The following is a 13,825-nucleotide window of genomic DNA, read 5'->3' on the forward strand; positions in this document are numbered from 1 at the left end:
GAGAGAGAGAGAATCAAATGAAAACCAAAACAAAAAAAAAGGAAATGAAAGTTAGCAATGACTTGTCATGCAAGAAGACCTGGCCTCCCGGTCACAGAATGAGAGGAATGGGGGTGTGTGGTGGGGGGGGCTGAGGGTGTGGCCGAGGGAGGCCTCTACCGTCGTACCTCGCGTCCTCTGCGCCGAGTGATGAGAGCCGGGAATAAGAGCCGCAAACTGGACCTCCACATCCACCTCTTCCTCCTCCACTTTGTCTCCGTTCCAAAGGCCGCCGACGAAGGTTGTGCCTCGCATCCTGAAATTATTGTTCAGTATGAGACACGTTACACTTAGTGGTAAATATACAGCATTCACTAGTCGCATACAGAATTATAACAAACAGATGTCAAAGGGTTAATCATCCCTAAGAAAGGGAGATGAACCTACAATTGGAGGTACAGATTGCTAAGAAGGGTTACATTGCATGTTATATAACACACCGTCCGTTACCATTCTGTCTGGGAATCTTTATAGAGTTGTAGGAGTTACTGTGTAAGAAGGATGAAAATCTTGCACAAGAATTGGATGCAGAAGTTTGTTAATTAATCAAGTGTTTTGCAATTTGCATCAAGAAAAACTTTTGGGATTTCTGTCTTCATAACCACTTACTCCGCGATTCATCACGATATCGGATTTTTCATTAGTTACGACTTTACATAGATTCTGAATGTTCAACCTTCAGTCCTTATTTTACACAATCATACTTCGTCCTTCCTTCTTAACCAAAAATAGAAACACACACACACACACACACATACACACATGCACACAACCATCAGAAAACTAAATTAAAGACGCTAGAGACTTGCTCATATTTCCGCTAAGTGAACTGGATTGAAACATTCGCTTAAAGATTCCCACTGCAGCATCAGTCCAAACTGACCGAAAACCAGGTCACATACTGCCGACCGGCTTCGCGAAAAGATACAAGATTGAACCGTTCAGATGCGCAACGCTGGGATGAACTAGCCAAGCAATACTGCTAACATTATAATGAAGGCCGAACCTAACTTCAACATCTACACAGCCGGAAACAAATACTGTCAAGATAAGCAATCCAAGTTTGTAGCCACGAGCCCTTAAACAGATCGCAAAGCTACTATGATAATAGTTTATACGTTGCATGAAAATGATCTGTAACCACGAAAGTACAAAAAGTAATCCGGGATACAAGAACACTGCGCAGTTACACGGGGTCTACGATGCAATAACGTTTTTGCTCGGCCTTCTTCCTCTTATGCGTTTCTATCTAGGGGCATTAAAAAGATTCAATATAACCTCAGAGTTGGGCTGGAGACTGACATTTTCAAAAAATTTCCAAAAATGGCTTGTGGTCGTCTCTTCTAGACTCTGGACTCTGTAAAAGAAAACTACTGAGATGGCTATTTGTCTGTCCGTCCGCACTTTCTCTGTCCGCCCTTAGATCTTAAAAACTACTGAGGCAAGAGGGCTGCAAATTGGTATGTTGATCATCCACCCTTCAATCATCAAACATACCAAATTACAGCCCTCTACCCTTGGTAGTTTTTTTATTTTATTTAAGGTTAAAGTTAGCCATGATCGTGCGCCTGGCACCACTGTAGGTGCCAAGAACACAGGCCACCACTGGGCCGTGGCTAAAAGTTTCATGGGCCGCGGCTGAGAGTTTCATACAGCGTTATACGCTGTACAGAAAACTCGATTGCGGCGAAGAAGCTTCGGAGCATTTTTACTTGTTATTTTTTAAAAGTACTGAGTAGCATTTTTCCCAGTAGCCTTACTTTTCTTTTCATCATGTTACCAGAAAACTAACATCTTGCGACAGACTGCATGCTCGACCATTATTGTATTAGTTTACCTGTTTGGATATCAGCAGCTTTCTGGGGTCTTCGCCTCTCAGACTAATAGCTTGAAGTGCTGATTTCGTTATTCCTAACAGTTCCTATATCGTCATTGCGAGGAGATCTCCCCACTTCGCCTCGTCATATCAAGAGAGAATTTTCAGTGGAACCTGTAGCGTCTGGACCTCAAGAGGCAGACAGCGTTACTACTATAAATTGGCAGCGTTATAGCATCAACACAGCACTCTTAGGTTCTAGAGATGCTATGCTACCAGTACCTCTGTAAAGCACCGTAACTATTGCTTTAGCTCTTCTAATAATACTGGCTGTGTTCTTATAAATGTATCCATAGGCCGCACCTGTTTTTTTACGCACTAAATCTGTAGGCTGTTTTTACGTACCTATTTTTTTCTTAGTCTGTGAAAGCTTATTTTAGCCTCGAGCTTAAATTTTTTTCTGTAGGCTGTTTTTACGTACCTATTTTTTTCCTAGTCTGTGAAAGCTTATTTTGCAAGCCTAAATCTGTAGGCTGTTTTTACGTACCTATTTTTTTCCTAGTCTGTGAAAGCTTATTTTGCGAGCTTAAATCTGGTTACGGATAAATCTTTATTGATTTTGAATAATGATGATCTGCATAACTGAATCCAGTGTCTTCTCAGTTCACATTGCTTCACACTTATATTGGGAGAGATTGCACAATTCAAATTGACAGTTCTGCGTCGAATCCATTATCATTTTGACATCCAAAATTCTTTTCGTCATCCATGTAATCAAAGCTTCATCATAATCTCATCTGCCGAAGTTCAGCACATCTTTTTTCTGCTTCGGTCCTGCAGGGCAATCATCGACTATGGACCGGCTTTCAAATCGAACCGTTGTTTTGTCATCCGCCCTACTGGACTGTGACTTATCTTTTGAGGTCTCTATTGACATCCCGGGGCATTCACCCTCTCCTAACATTTGTCTCATAGTGCAACTGCTTTGAGGTTTTCCTCCTGTTTCACCTTTCAAACTTTTTTCCTGTCAATTTCCGTTGCTGAGCTGAATGACCTTATAGGTCCCAGGGCTTGGCTTTTGGCCTAAATTCTGTATTCTGTTCCAAAAGAACTTTATTTACTTTTCCTCTACGTGAGAAAGGAAATCCATCTACTCTCATGTTTACGGGGATTCACCTTTTTCTTTTGGAACACAATATAGAATTTAGGCCAAAAGCCAAGCCCTGGGACCTATGAGGTCATTCAGCTCATCAACGGAAACTGACAGGAAAAAGGTTTGAAAGGTGAAACAGGAGCAAAACCTCGCAGTTGCACTATGAAACAAATGTTAGGAGAGGGTCGAAAGTAAGATGAAAGAAGGTGAAAGGAGGTACAGGAAAAAGAATGAAAGGAGTTGCAGCTAGGGGTCGAAGGGACGCTGCATACAACCTTAAGCAATGTCTACACTGCACCGCGTGAGGTGCACTGACGGCACTAACCCTTTACGGGGTTTTTCTTTTGGATAAATCTGCTCCCTGCATTATCCTCACTTCCTTTCATATTAGGGTTTGTTTTTATCTGCTTTATCAGTGTTTTATCTCACTTTGTCCCGCAACTCCAAATGCTGTTTTCTCACGCGTTCTCTGCACGTCAAGGTCTGCCTGCAAGGGACGTCTTGTCCAATATTACCGTTGCAACCGTTGCATTGCATTGCCTTCTCCCCGACTCTCTCAGAGTGTGATAACAGCTATAAAACCACAATTCTGACTTTTCTCCATAAGTGAGAAATGTGGTAACTGATCGAAGTCCTTTGGAAAAGTCATCAAGATCCCCTAAAAAATAAGGAGCGAAGGAGTCTCAAGTCAGGAAACGGAACCGAAAGCAAATTTCCGAGGCAAAGGGTATGAGGGACTCTCAAGACATCTCTCTCGATTTCTGTGGCACAAAGGAGCCACCGAAGTTCCAATGCAACAGGTATACCTGTGGGGCAAAAAACGCCAAGGACGTACTTTACATAAAGTTCACTTCAAACTCTGTCACGTCTTGACGTGATTGGTTTATTTCCTTACGTCTAGCAACCGTCCCCCCCCAAAAAAAAACCTTTTGTCTTGCTGCAGTTGTCGGGAACAAATCTTTCTTTTTATATCAAATATAATTTCGGGAAGAACCCGTATACAGAGGTCAGTGGAAAATGCTTTTCATTTCGTTGATGCAATCGGCATTAAAATAATATTGCTTTCGTCAGATATATTTCAAACTTAAGGGTTATGAAAATTATATGAATTCTCGTAACTGAAACTGAAGACTTCACCTTATTGCACCTACTAAAGAGACGTTGTATTATATTTTCTTCATAAAAGCAGTTGCATATAAAATGTTTGATCCAGGCTATGTGCCAGAGTATGCTGTTTCCAGCGCAAAATTTCACTCCTGCATTCTCACACTATTTCTGCTTGCGTTAGGACACAAAGACACGCCATGGATAAGACAGAAAGAAAATGGCGACTGCAGAAGTTCATTTCAAAAACTATTTTCTTGATCATGAACAATACAGGCTCAACGATCTCGTCATAATTCGTGTAATATGAATAACAAGTAAATCCACTTTGACGCGTCATAGGCCTTATCATGAGCCACATGATAACGAATAATTGTTTGCCATTATTTTCACATTCTAACGGTCTGCGTGTTTGTGTGTGTGTGAGAGAGAGAGAAAGAGAGGAATCTTGATAAGCATAGGAAATCGTCATTTGGTCAAACAGTGTTTCTTTCCGATATGCAGTAGTGGTAAGCTGAGCTACTCTTTGACTATTTTCGAATGTCAGCACTTAACAAAAGGATAATCATTCAAAAAAAATTAAAACGAAGAAAGCTTATAATCATGTCAGCAGAAACCAAAATTTAATATTGGTAAACCAGCCAGTTTGTCGAGAGATTTCCCAGTTTCTGCGTCACTTGCCAAACTATGTTCTTCGTCGAGTCCACTTGGAAAGATGGGTGCATGCGCATTGAAAAAAAATAATAACTAAAGTTTCTAATTTTTCAAATAAGGAATCGTTATAATAGCAATATTAATGACTTACTACGTGCAAGGAATATTTAAACACAGAAGCATCAAAGTTCATCAACTTGGTTTTCGTTTTTCTCGAGTAAAGATTTATATTTATCTAGCTTCAAAATTTACTTGTGTTGCCATAGGAAGGGGAAGCTCTCGACCTGATCCACTTAAGAAATTTGGTTTTTAGGCTGTTATGATTTTCAGCCACAAATGTTCAAAATCAAATTCATTCATAACAACATTCATCAAATTGGGAGAAAACTCTCAATCACAGGAGTTCATAAATGTTCTAAAGGGTCCACAATAATACAATTGTTAAATGTCCCATTTTGACTGAAGATGAACCCGGAGAAAGGTTCGAAAGCTTTGATAAAATTCTACTGGAGCCTTTAACAGTTATATTATTGTGAGCCCTTCAGAACATTCGTCAGATTCTTTTGAGTTCAACTTCGTTTTTTGAACTTCATCTATTCATCATGAACGCACCTTCCATCAAACCAACATCAATCATTGTTCAGATTTTCCAGAGTTCTTCCCGAGCCGTGGAAATGTCGGGTTTCTCTAGACTTCTTCCTGCGGTGCAATTGCATCACGAACTTCCGACGTCGATTTGCTGTTTTGAGTTTCGTTTTTGTTATAACGAATAACAGGTTAGCAAAGACGATATACGTTTTCTTCATTTATTCCGTAATGACAGATAAATTTTATGGGGTTCCAAGTGTATAAGTAAAATTATTCCTGGCTGAAGAGTTAAAAACTTGTTACTCATACACACATACACATACACACATACACATACACATATATATACATATAAATATATATATATATATATATATATATATATATGTGTGTGTGTGTGTGTGGTGTGAGTGTATGCTTGAGTAACGATAGAAACTTGACAGTTAAACTATGCAAATGATGCTATTTTAATCAGCAAAACACCACTGGATACGCAAAGTTTGCTCAACAGAATGCATCACGGAACAAGAGGCGAAATAATGAAGACAGAGTAAGCAAAAAAAAGGACGAAATAACATTAAATGGAGAAAACGATTAGCTTAAATCTTGCAGGCATTGGAAACAACGAGATCCAGCAGTTTCTTTTCAGCGAAAGACTAAAGTTGGCAAATCATAGAATGAGAAGGCTGAATAAAATCTGGAAAACAAATAGAGCGAAATTGAATTGAATTAAATTGAATACAGAATTCAGGCGAAAGGCCAACCACTGGGACCTATGAGGTCATTCAGCGCTGAAAGTCGAAATTGAGAGTAGAAGGGCTTGACAGGTGTAACAGGAGGAAACCTCGCAGTTGCACTAAGGAACAATTGTTAGGAGAGGGTAGATAGCAAGATGGAAGAGAGAATATGAAGGAAAAGGAGATGAAGATGGCTTAGGCATGTCCCTGGCACAATCGCAGGGCTGCAGTGATCCTGGACAAGAGCTACGACAAGGGAGAAGGAGATGAGAGGAGATTTGTGGAAGATAAGGCACAGCAAAGTCATGAGTGGCAGAATTTCACAGTGGCCAGTTTTGTCACTTTGCAATGGAAACGATGGTGATATATATATATATATATATATATATATATATATATATATATATATATATATATATATATATATATATATATATATATATATATATATATATATATATATATATATATATATATATTTATATATATACATAAATATACCATAGTATATTTATAATTTATATATATATATATATATTATATATATAGTGTATATATATATTGTATATATATGTGTGTTTGTGAGTGTGCATGTGTTTTTATGTTGTATGTTTGTATGTTTGTATGTATATAGTATATATATATATATATATATAATTATATATATATATATTTATATTGTATATATATAAATATATATATACATATATACAGTATATGAATGTATATATATATATATATATATATATATATATATATATATATATATATATTATATATACATGAAATTTTTATCACATCGCGATTTATATACAATCATGAAGCCACAAACGTCATTTAATATCCAATTCACGCTACTTCGGGAATATTCCCGATGGGGAATTATCACCGAAGGGGATATTCCCGACGTAGCGTGAATTGGATATCAAACAACATTTGTAGCTTCATGATTACATATATATATATATGTGTGTGTGTGTGTATATGTGTGTTTGTGCGTGTGTGTGTGTGTATCTTTTCACTCCACACTATATTCTTCAGTTAAGTATAAATGCTACGGGAAACATATGAAATGAATTGTGAATGATGACTGAGACTCCACATTTTCAGGAATGTTTCTCCACACTATTACCATAGTTTTAGGTTTAAAATATCAGATGCAGATGGACTTCCACTCTAGCCTTTGGAAACAATTGAAAACCAAAGGCCTGCGCTCGATCTATTTCAAAACATGTGGAATTTGATTAACTCTAATTTAAGTTATATTCTTTACAATTTCAAATGTTTCACAGCGGTCTTCCATACCGTCAAGTTTATTTTAAAGACTGATAAACATTATTTTTTTTCTACATATCATGATGCCATTCAGGGATTTTTATATAAAAGTTGCATCTTGGTTTGGATATTTTAGGTTTTCTTGGGGAAGTGTCATCTCCAACTGTGTGGTGTTTCGTTATTTTAAGTGTTGCCTCTATAAACGTTACAAGGGAAACTTCACTTGTTTTCTACAAGCGTGCACTTACACCGCTGGGATCTTCCCTAGACAGTGACCCCCAACAAAGTTCGAGGTTCGTTATCTAGGACTAATATTTCTTGGGGGTCATTATCCTTATGGTATTTACAGTCTTTTGTTTATGTTTTTACGGTCATCCCCAACAGGTCTGTATCAAACACGTCGCAAAGGTGGATACATACCGGGTTAAAACCCGTCGGGGTGGCTATCTGGGACAGATCCCACAGTTGCACCGCTAAGTTCAGTCTCTAAAGAGGCGCATGAGCAGGCCTCCGGCAAAACACACTAGCACACGTCATTACCGTAACACGATAAGATTCTATTCACCATCTGTATAGAAAATACTTTAATGAATAATTAAAAAAACGCAATTCCGCATCAAGGACAGCTGATTTATTCAACAGCAATAAAGACAGGATATGATTGCAAAGAGATCATCCTACTTTCGCTCGTGAATAGCGAGCAATGATGCTTTCATAAAATGATTGTTCATTGTCAGGGCCACTTACTTCCGAAGGTCACCGAGATCAGGCACCAAATGTTTTCACAACTGGAAATAATCCTGAAGTCACAGGCCTCGAGATGACATGGACAATTTCTAAACTCCCCAGAAAAACATTTTTTTTTCTTTTAAGGATTCTGCTCGAGAATAAAAACGATCGTCCGTCTAACGAGCCTGAATTTAAACAAAAGTAATGAGCTGAGCAACATCGAATGAACCGTTGAGGAGAACAATTACGCTCTTCGATTTTTTAATGCCGAAAATCAGACTGACTCAAATATCTGGAGGATTTTCTTTCCTATAATCGATTTTTTGTTGTGTGAGCATTAAAAGTTCATTTAAGAAGCTGTCTAACAGAATACCTTCGTCATGCAGGTCAGTCTTTACAATATATTTCTGAAAGCTGCCACTTAAGTAATGACCTCATCACACCACACTGAAGTTTCATGGATTTTGACCGGATCTTTACCTTTCAAATTACTAGAAAATGATGACTGACTTATTTTAGCGTCCTCGGCACAAATGAAATGTTCATTTGAAAACTCACTACACTACCTTAAAAACTCCCTCACAGAATGTTTAGTCTTCCTGGACCAGTGTTTTGGCTTGTTACACGCAGAGCTCGTTGTTTGGAAAATCACAGATTTCGTTCCTGCTCATTTTTCTCCATAATTTTTATTACTTGACGACTGCTTGCATATATGAAAGGTCATCATCTTGACGCTGTTCTCCTTGCAACAATATTTATCTTTTCGCTGGCTTCGACACAGCTATTCATTCTTCCTTTTGAGTCTTATTCCACGAATAAACTCAAACGAATCATAGAATGCACAGCAACAGAAAAAGATCCAAAGCAACGATTTTTACGAAACTGCCTTTTTAACGAAGCGAAAAGAATCCCGAGTATCTCAAAAGCTACAGATATTTCGTAAGAGGTACTGAAAGGCGTCGCAAACTACAAAGCTCACTCAAATTTCATAATCCTCCCCGTTCCGATGTTCTGTATTTCGTTACATGGATAGTAGTTAACATGGAACTTGGAGTACACTAAAATCAGTGGAAAGGTGAAAGGAAAGATAAATTTCACGCCATGGAGACGAAAGGCTTGGATTTATTATTATTATTATTATTATTATTATTATTATTATTATTATTATTATTATTATTATTATTATTATTATTATTATTTCAGCGTATGCAACATTAATTGAAAGTTAGAAACTTGGTTGTCTGTGCATCGGAGTTAATTCTGAAAAGTTGCTCCTTAAAAATGGATGAGTCTAGGGAAAAATACATTGATGCTACCAAGGAAAGGAAATAATCAGTCCGCTTCTTCAAGAACTGGAAATCACTCGGACCGCACTTAGGGACGAGAAATGAAAAGTACCGCAGACGATTTCAACTTCCAAAACAACCTTGACAACAATGCAAGGATGAATTTTCTCGCCAGCATAATTTGGCAGTTGCTTTGGTAGACTTCCTCCTAAGTTAAAGAACATGAAAATCCAGCTCATAACTGTCCAGTCATGTTTAATGGGAAACGAGCCCTGTTAATTTATTCATCATATGATCGAAGGATACGTAGATGCGAAGAGGCCCGTTTTTTCATGCCTTCCGTCTCTAAGCAGGATTTATCATACTTTGCTTAGAATATGACATTCACATGAAGCGATATTCTATTTCCTTTTTTTATGAATGACTTAAATCAGAATCTTCACATTACCCACTTGACGACCAATCTCTCGAGAGAGACTAGTGCAAGTAAAGGACCAATGTTGCACTTTTTATGCAAGCAAGCAACTAGGCAAAAATATGTGTGTGTGTATACTCATTCATTTCTTCACAAGGAATCCAGTTCGATGTCTCCTGGTGGTGACAACTGAAACTAATAATTTTGTCCAGTTTTTCTCTGAGTAGTACTACATATAGGGCTGCTGTGCATTTAAAGAGGGATAAACCTAGACTGCTTTACTGATTCACACATATATATTTGGTGACATGAGGGATAATGACCATATTTCAGTAAGAAATTGGTGTGCATCATTGGATATTTTAATTTATCGAATGCCTGCATACTTACATTAATGGTTGAGCTGTATACAGTACTTAAACGTTCTGAGCACTTGGCAAAATCAAGAAAAATTGCCAGATTACTAGATTCAGACTGCTATATGCCACCAGCCGCGTTACAAAAGTACCACTTCCTGAAACTGGTGGGCCTGTTACGCAAGAAGCATTCAGTTCCGAAGGAGCAGCCTCCGCAAGAAACGCCATTTGGAAGAAGGCTCTTGACCTGCATATGCTGCTTCCCTTGCAACACCCCCAGACTAATCCAGTAATGCTTAAACACGTAGTGAAAGTGGTTGGTGAAGGCATCCAAAACAGACATCTTTAGGATTCATGAAAACTGGCTCAAGTTTAGCGGTTGGACAACTGCTGCTGTCGATCCCCGCGTTGTGACAAGTGGAATGGAAGACTCCTTATTAATTGCTTTCCGCTATACCATGACAAATCATGTTCATAAAGTAATAGGCGTAATCCTGCGTATTCTTCAGCAGAAATCTTACTCCATTTGTTAGAAAAGCCTTCCTGCTGAACAAACCAAACCTGATTTTGAAATGTACCTACACAGAAAGCAAACATTCTCATTTTAGGTACTGGCCTCTAGGCCTGCACTTCCAGTTTGAAAATGTTGCAGCTTCTGTATACTATATAGGCTGCAAAATTCTGTTTTTATCAGATCATTAGTGCAAGTGATGTCATGAAGCTTTTCTCTGAATCTTGTCATCTGCTCCCACTGGTTAGGTGCTATGTTTTGCTTGAACACCAGCCAACCGTAAAACTAAAAACATTTCATCTCTAGTGGATTTGTTGCGCACAAAACTCAATATAGCTTTTCTGCCACGGCTTAGGGCTAAGTTCTTGAGCAAGTTGAGACTCTAATGAAAAGAGACTAAGGGACAGTACAGAGCACTAGAGCACAGGATGATAGCAGGCCATAAAGTAAGCAGAATGCTGAAGGAATGTGAAGCTGCAGCAAGTCTCACAAAATCAAGCACCATCGTGAACATGTCTTCAGCATACTAAATGTCTTTGCTCAGGATGCTTCAACCTTCTAGCTATCTTGGAAGACATAGAAATCCATATGAAAAGGAAAGAGGTGACTTAATTGTGGATTATGGTTTAGTTACTACTTAATATTGTCATGGGAGTGAGAGGCAGCCAATACAAAACGTTTGCACACAAAGGGATAGTCCTTAGATCAAAGTCAGTATCTGAAGCCGCCCCAAGAAGTGTTTCTTCTTGATAAAAACAGAAATTACAAATATCAGAATGGTAAGAAGACCTCTGCTGTATTCCAGATTGCAAATTACAGAAGGAAAGGAAATATAGCAGATTTATTTTTCTATGAAAACATTTGTACCAGCCAGCACTTGTTAAGTTTGAAGTGATTCAAAATGAGAGCAAGGCAGACTTCCTAATCAAGCACCAATGTGGGTGTCTAAATATAGGATGGTGCTGCACAAGTTCAAATGTTGCCTAATGAAGAGCAGGCACCTTTCAGGAATATGCTGAAGATATATTTATGCCACGCACATCATTTCCATCTAGGATTGACATAGTTTGGGATATATATTACTCAGACACCTTGAAAGTCTTCACCAGACAGACTTGGGGCTGGTGTTAAGAGAAGAATGAGCAGTGCTAATGGCTTATCATCCATCTAACTGGAAAAGCTTTCTTCAGATTGATGTCTCTAAGACTAAACTTTTCAGATTTCTTGTAGAAAAGACTGCATATAAAAGCTAAAATGTTATCTGCTCACCAGTATAGGGCGTGTCTGCTGGCACCACACTAACATACATGAGAATGTAGCTACAAGAAATCTTATTTGGTAAATTTAATACAGAAGTCACATTGCCTAATGACTAGAATAGCAGCCACATATATTGTCTGAGCTATTGGTGGTGTACGAAGAACAGTGGTCAGTGAAATACATAATGCATAAAGTGCCGGCAACCACCCCTGATCCATCAGTGCCCTCGAGATTTGTTAGCGGTTATGAGCTGACAGGGCACTGGTGCTGACAGTATTCCATGTCCTTGAAGGTTCCATTACTGTTTTTCTCTTTCTCTGGCTGTGGCAAGATGACTGTTTGGGATACCTGAACTATTTTCCCAAGTTTGACACAATTTTTGAAGGCGAGGGCGTCATCGTGCGGGTGTAATATCATTGGAAAAACAATAGATATTTTTTATATCATATATCACTATTCCAAAACCCCCGTGATAGTTACACATCAACACAGCCACGAAAAAATTCAACTTGGACAGAACAAGTCAGGGCATTTTAGTGAATGAAGCTAGAGAGCACTTATTCTCTAACTTTAAGAGAACAACTGAAAACCCCCACAATCCAAAATGCCCTCAAAATGTACTAATTTCACTTAAAATCATGTCTGAGGTAGTATTTCTGAGAAGCAGCCAAGTGTTCAGAATCTCTCAGAGTGGGACTGGAAAAGAGATTTATATGGTTGGAAGCCCATGTAGTCTAAACTCCTTCAAACGCAGAAAGTGAGTTATGTATATATAAATATTGTCACCATAAAAAGGATTATAGGAAACAGTGTATCTGAAGTAAACTGCTCTTGGTTCACGTGGAGAAAATGCTGTTGAATACTTACTGCCTGACTGATAAATTATTTTACGTGGAATTTGTGGAAATTTTATACTGGAGTTTAGATTTTATGTTCAGACTAAGACATTATTTTTGTCAATGCAAAAGCATGTTTGGCAAACCTTGCAGTTGTCGACAAGACAGTAACAGTGGAACTTTACTTGCAAGATATAATCAACTTCGTCACAAGTTTCACACGAAACAGGATCATTATATTATATGATTTTATCTCTCAAATTATTTTGAGGGAAATTACACATGAAATTGTACTAATGTTCATAATTTTGTCGATTCCTACACTCTTTGATGAATGTTGATCTTACGGACAAACTGTACTTTCACAGACACAGCAAAAAGAATTTACAATATAGTGTATCTTTTCCCTCTCAAAATACTCATATTATTACAATTACCTAATTAAATATGCAAAAGGCCTAAACTAAGCAATGATTTTCAGTTACCCAGCGCAGGTAAATGGTCCACATTCTTTTTGAGGTATGACAAAAGATGTTTATGTAAAATTTTACGGAAACAAAAAACCTAGGGCTGAATATGCCCTTACTTCTACCAGGCGGCGCTGTGAACTGGGTTCCACACCTAGAAATATTCAGAGATGGTCAGATGCATTATATACTGACTTCTACGTTTCCACCAAAACGTTAACAATTGATCCCGCTTTGGTCCCTTATCCTCTCCACTACTAGATGTCCACCAGAAACACCAGAATGTATTTACTGCAGGATTCAACAAGAAATGAGCAAGCAGTATCAGACCAGAATATATTTACTGCAGGATTCAACAAGAAATGAGCAAGCAGTATCAGACCAGAATATATTTAATGCAGGATTTAACAAGAAATGAGCAAGCAGCATCAGATCAGAACATATTTACTGCAAGATTCAACAAGAAATGAGCAACCAGTATCAGACCAGAACATATTTACTGCAGGATTCAACAAGAAATGAGGAAGCAGTATCAGACCAGAACATATTTACTGCAGGATTCAACAAGAAATGAGGAAGCAGTATCAGATCAGAATATA

General features: G+C 38.1%; 1 protein-coding gene across 5 annotated transcripts in view; it reads right to left on the reverse strand.

Annotated features, from left to right (window-relative positions):
• LOC136848656 (protein dimmed-like) overlaps positions 1–13,825 on the reverse strand; it is a 114,605-nt gene that overhangs the window by 52,226 nt on the left and 48,554 nt on the right. For all 5 annotated transcript variants that reach the window (XM_067121115.1, XM_067121082.1, XM_067121107.1 and 2 more), the window contains one exon: positions 168–295. In XM_067121115.1, the coding sequence (XP_066977216.1) occupies positions 168–295 (128 nt within the window). The remainder of the gene's footprint in view (positions 1–167; positions 296–13,825) is intronic.

Source organism: Macrobrachium rosenbergii, chromosome 2, assembly GCF_040412425.1.
Source record: "Macrobrachium rosenbergii isolate ZJJX-2024 chromosome 2, ASM4041242v1, whole genome shotgun sequence".
NCBI classification, from domain to species: Eukaryota; Metazoa; Arthropoda; class Malacostraca; order Decapoda; family Palaemonidae; genus Macrobrachium; species Macrobrachium rosenbergii.